The sequence below is a fragment of the Ambystoma mexicanum genome, chromosome 5p (genome assembly GCF_040938575.1).
Source record: "Ambystoma mexicanum isolate Mex_15411 chromosome 5p, UKY_AmexF1_1, whole genome shotgun sequence".
In the NCBI taxonomy this organism is placed as follows: Eukaryota; Metazoa; Chordata; class Amphibia; order Caudata; family Ambystomatidae; genus Ambystoma; species Ambystoma mexicanum.
Genome location: NC_090930.1, coordinates 142797448 through 142815083, shown reverse-complemented (window position 1 = coordinate 142815083; position 17636 = coordinate 142797448). Strand labels below are relative to the sequence as shown.

The 17636-nt window shown below is 44.6% G+C and overlaps 1 protein-coding gene across 1 annotated transcript in view; it reads right to left on the bottom strand.

The window, feature by feature from the left end:
- Positions 1 to 243: 243 nt before the first annotated feature.
- Positions 244 to 17636, bottom strand: part of ASB12 (ankyrin repeat and SOCS box containing 12) — a 141536-nt gene continuing 124143 nt past the window's right edge. Inside the window, exon 3 of the mRNA XM_069612539.1 lies at positions 244 to 523. Coding sequence (XP_069468640.1) covers positions 393 to 523 — 131 coding nt within the window. The 3' untranslated portion in view covers positions 244 to 392. The remainder of the gene's footprint in view (positions 524 to 17636) is intronic.

The window sequence follows — 17636 nt, the reverse complement described above, 5'->3', positions numbered from 1 at the left end:
CGCAAGCACATGGATAATAGTGATGAATTCCGTGTATGAATGATAATGACCCATAAAAAAATGTCAAATCATTTTACAGAGTTTTTTTGTCGGTTCATCCTCTCTTTACCAGGAATTTCTCTCTGGTGTGCATCACCGGTGGTGACCTTGAAAAATTCACAATATGAATAATTAAAGTACATACATAAATATGAATAAATATAAACTATGTAAACAAATAGTAGGGCTTGTCTACTCGCAGGTTCCATCTACTGTCTGTAATTAGCATTCCAAAAATGTATCCAGTTGATGTACATATTATTTGCCCTTTGACTCCAGTCCTTTGCACGCTCGCCTGCTGTGGCAATGATGGTGGTGGTGGTGGTGGCTGCGACAACCTCTGCGTTCCACTATCACTGATGTTTTAGGTACGTGATCATCATGAGCGGGATCTCAAGCTGGTCAATGAAATGTATTCGGTTGACTTGTTTCAGAATCTTCCGAATGACCATGCGGGACTGAGACATCAATGATTTAGGATGAGCTGGGCAAGAAAGAGAGAAATCATAAAGCTGCATGAAAAGTGAACTCTGTCAACTACAATGTGCATATACCACATGATTAAAGAATAACATGACTTAGATTTCTGTGACTCCATGAAGGATGTCATATGCTGTTTATACAATTGATATGGCTTTATCCCATTTACATTTAAGGAATCCAAAAATCAAAGACATTGAGCAAATTTAAAAGATAAACATCGAAAGAATTTAGTATTTACATATATATTTATTTTTTATTTTATTGATAAACAAATGGTTAAATTACATTTCAACCTTTTGCATAAAAAAAAAAGAAAATACCAATCAAAGAAAATACAGCAGGGTCTCCCCTGCTCCTCCAGAACCATCAAGGATCACATTGACACCTTCGCTCCAGCCTTGGCAGAATTTTGCAATCACTCTTTTGCCACTGGAACTTCCCTCTACCCACTAAAGCACTCCCTTGTGCAACCCCTCCTAAGAAGCCTTCTGCCGATCCTTCCTCTCTGGCAAACTGCTGCCCAATCTCTATCACGCCTTTCCTGGCCCTCTCCCAGCTTACTCTCCATACCGAATCTGTTGGTTGTCTCCATGGCCATCAGTCTGGCTTTAGAGCAGCCACCAGGGCTTTAAGTGGGGTGAGAAATCGAGCGGGGGGGGCCCTCATTTGGGGGCGTGGCTTGTGGGAGGGGCGTGGCCTAAAAAGTACGCAAACCGTAGGGTATGCACACAAATATATATAAATGTTATATATCTGTGTGCGTACCTTACTATGGTGTGTGTACTTTGCAAGCCATCTTTTCTAAACATAGAAATATGTCGAGGAATCCCCAGGTTCGCCGAGGGTTAAAGACGCCTCGGCGACCTGGGGAAACAAAGGGACAGTAACTGCCTCTGGTGACCTCTCGCGCGAGGGGTCACCAGATGCAGTTACTATGACTGACGGAAGTGGCAGACAGGCACAGCGTCGCTGTGGTTGGCTGCCACTTCTGTCAGCTCGCCTGACTTCATGGCAGGCGCATCACCTGTCGCGGCTGCGGCCGCGACGGGATAATGCATCCCGCCAATGTTGCGGGCGGTGGGACGGGGCCCCCTTTAAGCGCTGGCAGCCATAAGCACGAAAACTGCTCTGCTGAACACGAGTCAAGACCTGCTCTCAAATCTTGACTCTAGCCTTCCTTCTGTCCTCACCCTCCTTGATCTTTCCTCTGCTTTCGACACAGTCAACCATGCCATCCTGATCAATCAGCTCTGTGACAACCTGGGCATCACGGATCAAGCCCTAGCCTGGTTGACCTCCTTCCTCTCTGATCGACGCTCCCTGGTCCAACTGTGGTCCTTTCTCTCCACCACCTCTCTCTCCACTTGTGATGTTCTCCAGGGCTCTGCGTCTCATACTGGCTCGTCAACCTAAAAGTGGCACCGCTGGCCTATCTCATCTCTACCTTCTCTTCCAACTTTCAGTGTTATGTGTATGACACTCAGCTCTCCATCAGGCTCCCCTATGCCTCCTCTCTCACTCATTCCTGATTGTCTATTCGCGATCCAGGAATGGTGTGCCTCTATCAATCTCTACCTGCATGCGAGTAAGACTGAGATCCTTCTCATTGGGACCCCTGCTACCACTTTCCCTCTGGCCGCCCTCCTTGGGCCCTGCAGATGTCGTCTGCTGCACTAACTGGTTACCTGGCCTCCCTCTGAACCTTACACTGGCTCCGGGCATACCGCACACTAGGGACTGCATCTGCAACCCACCAGTCCCCTGCCTCCTTGCACCCCAGCGGCACTTACTTGAGCTTTGCTTGCACTCTCCCTTTCCGTCCCCCTGGCACTTCTCCTCTCCCTTCCCTTTACACTTGCACAATCTGAATGACATAAGGCCTTGTAAGATCGTTTGTTTTGTTCCTCTTTGTATTCCCCTTCCTTGTCTTGTTCCCGTCTAGAAACACTTGTGTACAGGCGCGTTATAAATGACTTATCTATTATCTATTACAATTTAGTCTAATTTTTGTCGTCTTGAATTCAATTTGGCCACAAATATATGTGGGGGAGACCCCCCGAACCCTCCCCTCTTCCCCTTATCTTAATGATCACAATTACCCTCAACACACATATTTTTGGCAAAATTCGATAAACTAAAATTGTCGAATTCGTATTCGACGAATTCTTCCACGATGTAACCTCCAGTGTATCCCGTTGTGGATTGTGTGATTTAGCTCAAATGGAATACTACACTATATATATATATATATATATATATATACATATATATATATATATTAGCCTTGAAAAGGTCCCTTGAGGTCGAAACACATGTCGGATGACTTTCAAGACCACATGTCTTCACTTCATTAATAACATTTCCCCCACTAGTTTTGTTGTAGTTGTGAGAACAGCATTGGTTTTGACACAGATAGATTATTGTTTTGGATTTATAAGACATGGACCTTCCTTAGATTTGTTTAGGCAGGGAAATTCCACCATAGCTTAGGGTTAATTAGGTGTTACACCATCCTGAACATTTAATAAGCTTTGTTTAAATATATCCTTGCTGTCTGTGTCATCTCTATTGATACCATGCTTGTCTCACAATCGGTGGTAGGCGGATTTATATGAGTCATACTTGTGTTTTTTTTATTACTGTTATTTTATGTACATGTCATGCACCACATTATGTTTTCTGTCCTGTGTAACACTCACATTGTTTTAAATTGTTTACCACATTCTCACCTTGATCGTATACATATGGTATATGTAATAAAGCATTGAGCTCTCAACTTGGTCTAAATCTTACAATCAAAGATTAGCTCTCTTGGTAGAGACTTAGAGTTTTACACAGCATGATTTAAGGTTCATCATAGGAAAAAGTAGATGTGAATAGAGTGTACATTGTTATTAACAGCAAATATGGGATGGGAAGATTATTCTAGTTTGAAAAAGATGGGATTGCAGCATTATAAAAATTGGTTGAAAGTTCACATAAAATATTCACTTACATCAAAATCGCAAGAAATGTGAGGGTTTTAGCTAAGAATGATTCTAAAAAAATATGGATTCTCTTGTTTGATGGTAGGCATCAATTTCAAGAACAGTCAAATCCAATTGGGAAGAGTTTAGGTTGTGCATTTCACCCAATAATACTTGTCAGCAAGATGGGAAGGGAAGTTTATCAAGGAGGATTTCGTAGAAATAGTTCAAAAACGTAATAAGTCAAGATCGTCGGGGCCCGATGGTCTGCCAAATGTTGTGGTGAAGGCATCACCTTATATGTGGGTGGATATTCTGGTGGCCTATTTAAGCAAATTAACAAAAATATTTTACCTGTTTCGTGAACCTAGTCACATGTTATTCCAGTTTATAAAAGAAGAGCATGAGATAACTCAAACAACTACCGTCTCATAGCCCTGCTTGATATTTCAGGAAAAATCTTTGCTTCTTTGTAATTGAAAGAGAAACACACATGGACACAACAGAATAATGTCTTGTCCGTCTTTCAGTCGAAATTTAGAAAGCGTCCGGGTAGTCTACTCAATGGGTTCATCGAAGGCTTACTTAAAACAGGGTGTTCTTCCAGGTAGTATTGCCTTTTTAGATTATGCAAATGCATTTGATTTAGTGGCTAGAAATTGTTTGTGGAAAAAATTGAAGCAAAACGATATACCTTTGGGCTTATTAAATGTAACCATCTTGCCTCATACAAACACAATATGTAGTGTATGACTTGATAGTGTGGGTACTCTTATGTACCACCACCAGCACTTGACACCTGATGTCTGCTCTTACCCTTACACTTGCCATCTGCTGGCCTTACCTTACCTACTGTTATTTATTCTATTACCCTTGTGCCGCACTGTACCTCTTCCGCCTCCCCATGCACTTGCGCAATCTGAATGACACCTGGCCTAGTATGATCGTTGTCTGTCCTCCCTCTGTTCCCCCTCCCTTGCCTCATCGCACCTTGCAACACTTGTGTATAGGCACGTTATAAATATCATATCATATCATGTAAGACATTTCTACAAGTAAAGGAGTAAAACAGGGTTATGAAAGGGAGGAATGCTATCACAAGTATGACACTGACACAAGAATGCAAAGTTTACAACTTTTATTCAACTTCAAAGGGATTGAAACACTCCTATCTGGCCCTATTACTAAGATAGTAATACCATCAAATAATAAGATAGTCCGTCCTAGTCAGTCTTAGTCCAAAATTATAATAGTTAAACTAGAAAAGCCTATTGCCTGCCCTCATTCTATTACAATACATATGAAAATGGAAATGTGTTTCAAAGGGAAAATCAGTGTTTAACAAAATGTCACAATGTTTTAGCAAAGTATCCTTTTCATGCTTGGCCGCCCGGTGTGTGATGACACAGTGTGGCTCCAAACATATGGATACCGTCTCATAGCCCACTAGACCTTCTACATTATAGTCACTGGTTTTCCGTTCACCAAAGTTCTTTCACAATTCAATAAAAAGTTCACATAGATCTCCCTCTGTCAGGCTTGTACCTCTTCTCAAAGCATCAAGAGTTCACATAGGTCTCCCTCTGTCGGGCTCGGACCTCTCAGTAAATCACAGTTCAACAAAAGATTCACGTAGGTCTCCCTCCGTCGGCCTCTGACCTCTCAGAGTATCACAAGTTCACATAGGTCTCCCTCAAATCGGGCTCCGACCTCTCACGGTATCAAACGTTCATATAGGTCTCCCTCTGTCGGGCTTGGGACTCCTTCAACAAAAGTGCCTGATTCAACATAGGTCCCCCTCAGCCGGGCTTGGACCCCGCAATCGCAGCACTTGTAAGGGGCTCCCTTCTCCAAGCATCAAATCACATGAATTCACAGGTCTCCCTCTGTCGGGCTTGGACCTCTCAAGCTTTCCTGCTGCCTTGCAGCTTCACAACCCCCCTTGTGACTGTCTTTTTTTAATATAATGGTTTTGTAGCTTAGAGACTTTCAATTGGGCATACGTCCTCTGCCGGACCACTCTGATTCTTAGCATTCGTGATTTACAGTGCACAACAATGGGCTTTCTTTCTCTCACGTCTTATTATCTTGCGCGTAACCTTTACCTATTAGTAGTTGTTGCAAGCACTCCAACACACAGGCCAGACTTTCATTGTGCTCTCTTGACTCACCAGTCATGTCAGGAGGCTCCTTGCCTTCATGACTTTTGATGTGGAAATCAAGGATATCAGTCTTGTTGCATCCATGCCTCCCCAACTCTGCCGTTCACCCAGGAGAGTGGCTTGCAACTTTGTAGCACTTCAGACGCTCCTCTTTCTCTCCTGCTGGGTTGGCGTGTGTAGTTCTTGCGGCTTCTGAGACACAAGTTTTTCTCGCAAAAGAGATCTCTGGCCTGTAGATTCTTGGCCCTAGCCCTCTGGCCTCTTGCCCTCCTCTGTCTGACTTGCCACCGCTCTGAAAGAGCCGCTCCTTCTCGTGCACTGCCTTGTTCTGTTTTTATCAAAAAGAAATGTCTCTGGACTTTGAATCCCATCATGCAACAGTCCTTTTCGCTCCCACTTTGCTAGCTATCCTTTTTGGCACTCTGGCAATTTTGGGAGTTGCTGTGGGCCTTAATGAGATGTCCATGAGGTCAGGGTCTCACCACTTGCCCCTCAAAAGCCTAGGCTTTGGTTCTCTGCCCAGATGAGGAGCTATGGCTTGGGTGCTACCAGGTAGTTTTCAGCTGCTACTGGTTTGGCTGCTTGGAGTCACAGCTTCCTCTCCATACTGCAGCCTTCCCTATACTCACGGGCCCAGCAAATAGACAGTCCTCCTTCCTCCAGACCTTGCAGGGTCTTCCCGGCTTGAATTATCTCCTCTTGGCCTCTGTGCACCATCCAACATCCCCAGCTCGCTCCGAATGTGTCTGTGTGTTCTACCATTTTTTATACTGATAGGGAGTGTTAATTGAAGTCAGTTGTGAGCAGTTGCCCAGCCCTGCCTGGCTCTGCATGCCCTCTTTATTGGGAAAAAATGGCGACTGCCCATGGGAATCCCTGGAGCATTGATTCCCATGGGTAATCTTCCTTCTTCTTGGATGTTTCTTCCACATTTTAGTACATGGGTGAAGGGGTTTTGTGGTTTCCTTTTGTGATTGTAGGTAACTCTTGTGCGAACATGGCAGAAAAGGAAGGATATTTTAGAAAATAATAATGCTGTGTTTTGTAGTTCTCTAGGGAGAAAAAAGGTGGATGTATGAAATTTCCTCTGGGTTTTGAAGGGGGGGTTGGCCAGGCTACTTTTAAGGGTTAAAAGATGGTTTGGTTTCCATGGTATTTTCTCTTTCCCTTTTCTCGAGTAAAGAGTTAGGCTGTGACGGGACTGCTGAAAATATTCTACAAAGACAGAGGGGATGTCGGGTAGGGGTGTGTCAGAAAAAAGGAGACACTGCATCTCGCACAAGGGCGCTCCCCCCGCACTCCCCCAACAACCCCTTGCCCAGGTGATACTCTCTTGCTCGTACGCCCCCAGGGTTGGGATCCAAGAGTGATGGCCCTTTCCTGGCTACTTGAACAAAGGATCACTGAGAACACCCTCAGGTTTCTCACAGTTATATATTAACTGCTTGCCCTTCGATCTAGAAGAAATATAAGAAAGGATTGCTAATAATCCAATTAAACCTGGTACCACAGAATTAGTAAGGCTAGCTTCTGCAGATCTTGTGATTTTCTTTTCAGGCACTGATAGTTCCACAAACAAGCTTAAAGGGGTAGTCCAGCTAAAAATTGTATTTAAAAAATAGATAGGCAACATTAAAAAAAAAATACTAGCACTTTTTTTTTAAAACTTCCTATGTAAAATTTTGAGCTATTCAAGCTCAAAATTCGCAAAAGCAAGCACATGGGCGCATCCATTTTGTGAAATGGATGTCCGCCTGTGCTGGCTTTTGCATTTGCGGCACTAATGAAGGAAAAGCCAGCCAGCTGTAGTAAACAAAAGCTACCGCTGGGTGGCTTTTCCTTCATTGGTGCTGTACGCGGAGGACTGGGACCGGAGACCAGAGCAGGAAAGCTGCAGCTGAATCTCGGTAAGTGCTATTTATTTATTTTTTAAAATAAGCACTAGCTGCGTTTTTTTTCTAAGTTTTCCAGGCTGGAGGAGCCCGGAAAACTTAGAAATAAAACTGCAGCTTTGAAAACGTTGTATTTATGTTTGCGGTCGCTTTTGAAGCTACCGCACACATAAATATAACGTTATTGTGTTTGAAAACGCTGCGGTTTTTCTTTCCAAGTTTCTCAGGCTCCTCTGGCTCGGAGGAGCCTGAGAAACTCGGAAAGAAAAACCGCAGCGTTTTCAAACACAACCGCGTTGTGTTTCTGCCTGCTGTGGCTATCACTTTGGGTCTCCGGTGCTCCCCCAGGGGAGCACCGGAGACCCAAAATGAAAGCCAAGGCAGGCAGAAACACAACGCGGTTGTGTTTCTGCCTAAATCTGCTTTCCCATTTGGGGCTCTCGGGAGCCCGAGAGCCCCAAATGGGAAAGCAGATTTAGGCAGAAACACTGCAGCATTTAGCATTTCCCATTTGGGGCTCTTGGGCCCCCCGTGGGGAGCCCGAGAACCCCAAATGGAAAATCAGCTGTAGGCAGAAACACTGCGGTATGTAAACACAACCGCGTTGTGTTTCTGCCTGCCTTGGCTTTCACTTTGGGTCTCCGGTGCTCTCCTTGAGGAGCACCGGAGACCCAAAGTGATAGCCACAGTAGGCAGAAACACAACGCGGTTGTGTTTGAAAATGCTGCGTTTTTTCTTTCCGAGTTTCTCAGGCTCCTCCGAGCCTGAGGAGCCTGAGAAACTTGGAAAGAAAAACTGCAGCGTTTTCAAACACAATAACATTGTATTTATGTGTGCGGTAGCTTCAAATGCAACCGAAAAACATAAATACAACGTTTTTAAAGCTGCAGTTTTATTTCTAAGTTTTCCGGGCTCCTCCAGCCCGGAAAACATAGAAAAAAAAACGCAGCTAGTGCTTATTTAAAAAATAAAAATAAATAGCACTTACCGAGATTCAGCTGCAGCTTTCCTGCTCTGGTCTCTGGTCCCCGTCCTCCGCGTACAGCACCAATGAAGGAAAAGCCACCCACGGTAGCTTTTGTTTACTACAGCTGGCTGGCTTTTCCTTTATTAGTGAAGCAAAAGCAAAAGCCAGCACATGTGGGCATCCATTTCACAAAATGGATGCCCCCATGTGCTTGCTTTTGCGAATTTTGAGCTTGAATAGCTCAAAGTTTTACATAGGAAGTTTTAAAAAAAAAGTGCTAGTATTTTTTTTTTAATGTTGCCTATCTATTTTTTAAATAACATTTTTAGCTGGACTACCCCTTTAAAGGCGTTGGAGGCTCATGCTAACCTCAATCAATTGACAATTAACATAAGAAAAATGCATATTATGAAATTTAGGGGACCCATAGCTGAGAAAGTAAGTTTCACTTGGTATAGTAATCATATGCCTTAAGAAAAGAAACAATAATGTACTTATTTATGCACAAATGTGCAGTAATATGTCTCTGCAAAAGCAAAAGGGTCTCCACCCAGAGAAGTACAAGGTGTACTGTTCTGGGTTATTTTTATGATGTGGTAATCGAGGATGACTTATATATTTATAATGTTTGATTCAGTCACCTTGGGCTGAGTAGCCATCTTGGTAGGCAGAAATGGGTTTCTGCCCCGGAACCTGTTGATGATGTCTCGTGGGCATTTGAGAGGAGGTCTGCGGCTCAATATAGCCCTTGAATTCCCGAATCGTAGATCTTTTGCATGCTTTGTGTAAAATGAATCCGAAAATTATGTTTCTAGCAATACAAATGGAGGTTTCATGATAAATAAGGTGGCTTTCCGTGGTTTTATTCTCAGCAAAAGATTTTACATATAGAAATGTGCACATGGATAGAGAAAGGCTGGATATGGAGATATTGGTTAGATCCATTCCCATCGTTGCCTGTTAAGGTATTTCGCATTGGAATTGCGCATCCTCTTTACATGTGCTATGGCCACGTTAAGAAGATGCAAATGCAATTTGAAGATTCAGTGTCCTTTAAAAAACCCTTAATTCACTTATTTATGTGATTTAGTATTTTCTTTATGATGTGTTTATTCCGTTTTTTACAAATCAACAATAATACAATCAATACATAACACAGGACTAAATAAATTACCCAGGAAAAAGCGAAAGAAGAATGTAAGGTGAAAGAAAAAAGAGGATGTAGCATTGGCATCTCAGTTCACATCTTCTTATATCAATATCACAAAAAGAAAGATGAAAAAGGACACAAATAGAGACTCACGTTTTATACACAGTGGTCAGGCAAAATAATATTGTCCAAGTCCGCCTATCAACCATTGTGAGACAAGCATGGTATCAAGAGAGATGAGACAGACAACAAGGATATATTTAAACAAAGATTTTCTTTTTATTGTTTATTGAATTTAGCTGAAAAATCAACTTTTTCAATATTTAACAAATTCATAAACATCCTAAAAATTACAAACATCAAATATGGCAATAAATATATGATAAAAACATATAAAAATACACTGAAGTTAATTGATCATAAAATCTTAAAGCAAAATAAAAGAAAAGAAAAAGAAAAATTGTGAAATTGCGGAAGGGATCAAAATTAAGCAAAACTTAATCCAGAACAAAGTGAAGATTAGAACAATTAGAATACCACCCAATTGTTAATTAGACAGATACACAGTTCAGTTCAAGGTTGAATTTCCTAGAGCATTATAGAGCAAATGATGGATGTTTTTAATGTTCAGGATGGCATAACATCTAACTAACCCTATGCTACGGTGGGATTTCCCTGCCTAAACAAATCTAAGGAATCATTGTTTCGCCAATGACCTCTGCCTTAATGCCAGTAAGACAGATTCTACTCATCAGCACACCCACTTTCTCCTTCCCTGCAGCGCTCTGGCCAGCCTCTCTTGGCCCGCTTCCTGCTCCTACTTGCAAGGCAAAAAACCTCGGGGTCATCTTCAACTCCACACTCTCCTTCTCTCCTTATGTAAGAAGTCTCACTACCAGCTGCACCTCCTCAGAGGTATTCTTCCCTTCCTCTCCTTCCCCCAGAAGCTCACGGTCTCCAGAGCCCTGGTTCTCTCGAAGCTGGACTACTGTAACAGCCTCTATCTTAATCTGCCTGCCTCTACTCTCCGCCCTCTGCAACTCATCCAGAACAGGACTGCGAGACTTGTCCTTGGCCTCAAGCCCAGGGACCGTAACTCTCCAGGACTGAAATCTCTACACTGGCTCCCTGTGGCTGCGAGGATTAAGTTCAAAACCCTCTGCATTGTCCACAAGGCCTTCTGGGGCCTGGGGCCTAAATACCTTCAACTCTCTCTTCCTAAATATCTTCCTTCCCGAGCCCTTCGCTCATCTGTCTCCAACTCCCTCAGGGTCAGCCGCTTCTCGAAGCAACAAGCTGGGGGTAGATCTCTCTCTGCGGCAGGGGCCTCCCTCTGGAACAGCCTTCCTGCCTCCCTGAAACTTGAGGAGAACCATCTTCGGTTCCGGAAGCACCTCAAAACCTTCCTCTTTGCTTCTGCTTTCTCTCTCCCTCTCCCCTGCTAATTCTTCATTGAAACTGCACTGAACCTGCACCTGGGCCACTCTCACCGACCTCGGTCCTTGGCCCAGCCACTCTCCACTTGCACTGCCTCCCTGGCAACCCCTGCACTGCGGGACTGTCTCTGCATCCCTTACAGCCCCCCCCTCCCAGCACTTGTCTGCACTTACCTTGCACTTGCCACCAGCTGGCCCCTATATATTATTTTATTTTTGTATTCTACTTACCCGGTTCAGCACTTCCCCCTCTCCCCTTCCCCTTGCACTTTTTCCTTTCCCCCTACCCCTGCACTTGCGCAATCTGAATGACACCTGGCCTAGTAGGATCGTTGTCTGTCTTTCCCCCCTGTTCCCCCCTCCCTGCCTCATCGCGCCTTGAAACACTTGTGTATAGGCACGTTACAAATGCCATATCATATCATAAGGAAGGTCCATGACTTATAAATCCAACACAATAATCTGTCTGTGTCAAAACCAATGCTGTCCTCACAACTACAACAAAACTAGTGGGGGAAATGTTCTCAACCAATTATAGGTGTTCCAAAGTAAATATTACACATTTGGGTAAATAGAGGTCTCTGATGCAAGTTCAATATAGTTCCAACATAATTTCGTTCCTCCACGGATTAATCAAAGTCTGCTCATGATTCATCAATAACAGTGTTCCCATCATTTGTTGATCTTGGGGTTCTCTTCCCCAAGTTCCAAAGGGGAATACAGTTCACCCAACCATGTAGTCTTGATATTCCCTTCCCCAAGTCGAAGACTATAATATTCATACAGCAGCGTGGTCTTGTAGTGCCCTTCCCCAAGATGAAGGCAATAAAGTTCATACAACACTGTGATTGTGGATTTCCCTTCCCCAAGATCAACTTTCAGCCATTGACTGGTTTCCTTCTGCTTCACAAAAGAATAATAGGTCAATTTGACCTTTCCTTCTGGTATCTTCACCATGTTTTCACTCCTCTTTGCTGCTTTCCAATTGATAATGGCTTTTGGTCTAGACACAGTTATCAGAACACACGGTCCACCCATCACACATCCCACAACCAACAAATAAAATCCTCTTTGTTCTTTCAGTTAGGATGTTGAAAATACCTGCACTAGGAAACTTCCACGTCCAGGCGCAGTTGACAGACTACATGGTCCACCCATTACAGGTCATGCAACCATATGTTTCCCCAATGTCACTGTTCAATGGTTTGGTTCAGCTTAGTGTGAGCTTAGTTTCACTTGGTAGAGGCTCAATAGCCCCTTCCACAAAGTTTGTTATTCAAAATTAATTTGTTTCACTTCATACGGGATCACCAGCCCCTTTCATAGAGTTTGGCATTAAATTTTGTCACGGTTCACTGTAAACAGGCTCACCAGCCCCTTTCACAGAGTTCGGCATTCAATAATGCTAGGATTCAATTCATATGGGCTTGACAGCCTTTTGGAGCGCCGGGAGTTCCAAAGCCCTTCCAGAGCCTTACCGGGTTACTGTGCTCACCTCGGCGTCTTCCCTTTTGCCCATGAAAAGTAACTTGTTGGTTTGCCAACTTCTTACTTCCAAGGACGCCGGCCTCTGGCTCCGCCTCCGCTTCTCTGCGATGCCTGCTCTCTGCTTTCCCTCAAGCAGGACTCACAGTCCTGTTTGTTCCACTCGGCAGGAACCCTGGGATTCCGGGCAGCATCTGAGCATCTCGGCTCTTCCCTCTCGGCGCGGCCACTTGTTGGACTTCTCCTCACTCGGCTACAACTGTACCACTCATTCTTCTCGTACCTCCCTCTTGACACTTCTGACTTCCAGCTTTTACACTCTTGTTCATTCAGAAATGATGGCAAGCTCCTCACATCCACACCACTGTGTTTCAGGATTCAGTGCCAGGTGTTAAGTGTTGTTCTCAGTAATGGGTGCTTCATTATGCATTTGGGGACCTTTGTTGGTGGAGAGCTAAATGTCCTCTGGTTTGAATCGCCACAAAGCAGCCTCTTCGATCTTCCGCCAGCTGTAGGAATCTTCCTAATTTTGCCATATTTTGATCCAACACAGCTGTGAAGCCGAATGATAATGCTCTTCATTCTGAGAGGGCTGGCCCACCATCACCCTTACGGGCCTGTAGTATGTTACTGTTCACCCGCGCCTTCTTATATCTCAAGATAAATCTCCAGATCTAGTGTAATTGGGGTGTGGCATCTGGATCATTTGGGCCAGGTGTATGAGTTTAGGCAGCATCTCCATTTTTATTGCGTTTATGCGCCCGGTTAGTGACAATGGTGGAATATTCAATTTCTCTAGGCTAGATTGTACCTTGAAGACTAGATCCCTCAGATCGGGGCTGGTCATGATCCCTAAATACCTAATTGCTTTTGGTTGCAACTTGAAAGGAGTAACTCCTCCCGTGTCTCGGTGTGTGATTTCGCAGTGGCAGACATCTGATTTGTTGAAGTTTATTCTGTACCCACCTACGGCCCGAACTCTTGCAAGATTTTAATTATGCTGTGCAAGGCCTGGGAGCACTGTGTAAGGAGTATGTTGCTTACCTGTAACTCCTGTTCTCCAGCATTTGTATCTTTTATGGATTCACTGCTTTGAATATTCCCTGTCATCAGGCTGGGAATCCTCGTTAACCTTATTATTACATTTTCTGTATAACATTTTCCCTTCACTTTAGTAGCCCATAGGTGTCATTTTGTGTGCATTCAACCCATACCAATGGGACATCAAGTATCGTGCTCCACCCAGGAGGCCTTCTTCATATTCTAACCCCCAGACTAGTCAGTTGTATATTAGTTTTTTCGACCCTCCTGTGAAAGATGGGCGCATGTGGATCCATGAAAGATACCAATGCTGGAGAACAGGAGTTACAGGTAAGCAACATACTCCTTCACATGGGCCCAATGGGGAATGGGCAATAACCCTTCTGCCAAACCCAAGATCCGGTGCTAATAGCGCCGGGGGTTTGGTGGTAGGGCAATTTGCGCCGGCGCTAATAGCGCCGGCGTTACCGCCCAACTCGTGATGAGGCCCAAAGTCCCCTTTTTGTACTGCTTTGATGATGTCTGCCAGTGTTATCATTTTCAATATTTGCTTCTTTATTCTTTTGTTGAGACCCCAAAGGTCAAAAATGGGTCGCCATGTGTTGTTGGGTTTCCTTACCAGGAAAAACCGGGAATAAGTTCCCTTTTCATTTGGTGGTACTTTTTGAACTGCCTGCTTTCTGAGGTGGAATATCCTTGAAGTCTAGTGTACGTCCTTTTTGTATGATGTCTAAAACCCATCTTTCTGAGGTTATTGTGTTCCATTGATGGAGGTAGTGTCTTAGGTTGCCTCCTACTTGCTGTTGCAGATGTAGGGAGGCCGACCTGGTCGGGGAGTAGTCATGCTTGTTTTTGTTGCATGCCCCTTTGTGAAGGGATGCCAGTGTGTCTCCTTGCCTGTGGTTTGTAGTCTTTGGCCTTGTATTGAGAGAATTTCCTATAACCTTGTATATAGTAAGACCTTGCGCTGGTATTGTCGTCCTCCTCTGGTCATGGAGGAGGAACACCCTGCCGCAGCCCGAAATGGATGAAATGGGTGATTTGTTTGCAATGAGGTGAGTGATTTCACCATGTCCATATCCACTTTAATTGCCTTTAAGGCCTCAACAAACTTAGGCCCAAAGAGTGGGTCGCCTTCAAAGTGCATGCCAACTACCTTATTGTGTACCTCCGGTCTAAAATCTGTAAATTTTTACCAGGCCGGTTTTCTTAGGACACTGCCATTTCCAATCAGTTTGAAGGCGGTCTCAGCAATGTCGACAGCCATATTGATGGCATGGTTAGATGTCTTCTTGCCTACATGGATGATTGCAAGAGCTTCCTTACGCTTGTCCTCTTGTAGATGACCTAGTATTGGCACTATTCAGTGCCATATTTCATGATTGTACCTGGTCATGATCGCCAGAGAGTTAGCAGCTTTTACTGTGGTAGCTCCGGTTGCAAATATATTTCTTCCGAAGGTGTCCATTTTTCGATTGTCGTTGTCTGGTGGGACAGAGCAGTTGCTACCTTATGAGGTGGATTTTCATCCAGCCGCAGCTGATACTACTGACTCAGTGATAGGCTGTTATGTAAGGGATTTAGATGATTATACTTCTTTTCTAACCTTCCTTTGAGAGCTGGCTCCAAGAAAGGTCTTTTCAGCAGGAGTAATCCTTCCTCCTGGCCTGGTCTAAGATGGGTATAGATATTACAGACCTATGCCTTTTCTGTCAAAAAGAAATGTATCTTTCTTTTGTTCAGATGGCACTGAGCCGAACTCCTCACAGGCTTTCAATATCATTGTATGGAACAAGCCCACCTCCCCCGGTGGCGATGGCTTGGCCGGTTCACTTAGACCTGGATCATCTGCGTTCGGGGCATCCCAGTCGTCCTGTGGTTGTGAATGAGTGGTGGTGGTGTAGAGTGTGGAGAGTGTGTCCACATCCTCATTGTTATCAGTGGTCTGTAGCTCACCTTCTTCCTGCTCCCTACATGGGGAGTCAGGTTGTGTGACCTGTGACTGCTGTGGTGAGGTGTGAGGGCATGCTATTGGGTCTTTTGCCAATGGATGCCATCTCCTGGATGGTCTTCGAGCAGATGAGTCCTTCCTTCTGGGCGACCTTGACCTTCGCCTTGGAGAATCCACTGGGCACCGGAATCTTACATGTGAAGGTTTATCGTGTTTGCACGGAGAGTGTGAATTTCTACCATGGGAGCCTACCTGGGAGGCTGTAATCGTCCCCAGTTCCAAGGGGCGTTGTCTGTACCACTCCACTGCTACCCCTGACAGGGCTGGTACTTCCATGACCTTATCCTGTGCTCTTGGAAGAATAATAGGTCCATTTGACCTTTCCTTCTGGTATCTTCACCATGTTTTCACTCCTCTTTGCTGCTTTCCAATTGGTAATGGCTTTTGGTCTAGACACAGTTATCAGAACACACGGTCCACCCATCACACATCCCACAACCAACAACCTCATCCTCTTTGTTCTTTCAGTTAGGATGTTGAAAATACCTGCACTAGGAAACTTCCAGGCGCAGTTGACAGACTACATGGTCCACCCATTACAGGTCATGCAACCATATGTTTCCCCAATGTCACTGTTCAATGGTTTGGTTCAAAATACAAGCAGCTTGGTGTGAGCTTAGTTTCACTTGGTAGAGGCTCAATAGCCCCTTCCACAAAGTTTGTTATTCAAAATTAATTTGTTTCACTTCATACGGGATCACCAGCCCCTTTCAAAGAGTTTGGCATTCAATATTGCCAGGGTTCACTTTAAACAGGCTCACCACCCCCTTTCACAGAGTTCAGCATTCAATAATGCTAGGGTTCAATTCATATGGGCTTGACAGCCCTTTGGAGCGCCGGGAGTTCCAAAGCCCTTCCAGAGCCTTACCGGGTTACTGTGCTCATCTCGGCGTCTTCCCTTTTGCCCATGAAAAGTAACTTGTTGGTTCGCCAACTTCTTACTTCCAAGGACGCCGGCTCTGGCTCCGCCTCCACTTCTCTGCGATGCCTGCTATCTGCTTTCCCTCAAGCAGGGCTCACGGTCCTGTTTGTTCCACTCGGCAGGGCCCCTGGGATTCCCGGCAGCATCTGAGCATCTCGGCTTCTTCCCTCTCGGCACGGCCACTTCTTGGTCTTCTCCTCACTCGGCTACAACTGTACCACTCATTCTTCTCGTACCTCCCTCTTGACACTTCTGACTTCCAGCTTTTACACTCTTGTTCATTCAGAAATGATGGCAAGCTCCTCACATCCACACCACTGTGTTTCAAGATTCAGTGCCAGGTGTTAAGTGTTGTTCTCAGTAATGGGTGCTTCATTATGCATTTGGGGACCTTTGTTGGTGGAGAGCTAAATGTCCTCTGGTTTGAATCGCCACAAAGGAGCCTCTTTGACCTTCCACCAGCTGGAGGAATCTTCCTAATTTTGCCATCTTTTGATCCAACACAGCTGTGAAGCTGAATGATATGCTCTTCATTCTGAGAGGGCTGGCCCACCATCACCCTTACGGGCCTGTAGTATGTTACTGTTCACCCGCGCCTTCTTATATCTCAAGATAAATCTCCAGATCTAGTATAATTGGGGTGTGGCATCTGGATCATTTGGGCCAGGTGTATGAGTTTAGGCAGCATCTCCATTTTTATTGCGTTAATGCGCCCTGTTAGTGACAATGGTGGAATATTCAATTTCTCTAGGCTGGATTTTACCTTGAAGACTAGATCCCTCAGATCAGGGCTGGTCATGATCCCTAAATACCTAATTGCTTTTGGTTGCAACTTCAAAGGAGTAACACCTCCCATGTCTCGGTGTGTGTTATTTCGCAGTGGCAGACATCTGATTTGTTGAAGTTTATTCTGTACCCACCTACGGGCCGAACTCTTGCAAGATTTTAATTATGCTGGGCAAGGCCTGGGAGCACTGCGTAAGGAGTATGTTGCTTACCTGTAACTCCTGTTCTCCAGCATTTGTATCTTTTATGGATTCACTGCTTTGAATATTCCCTGTCATCAGGCTGGGAATCCTCGT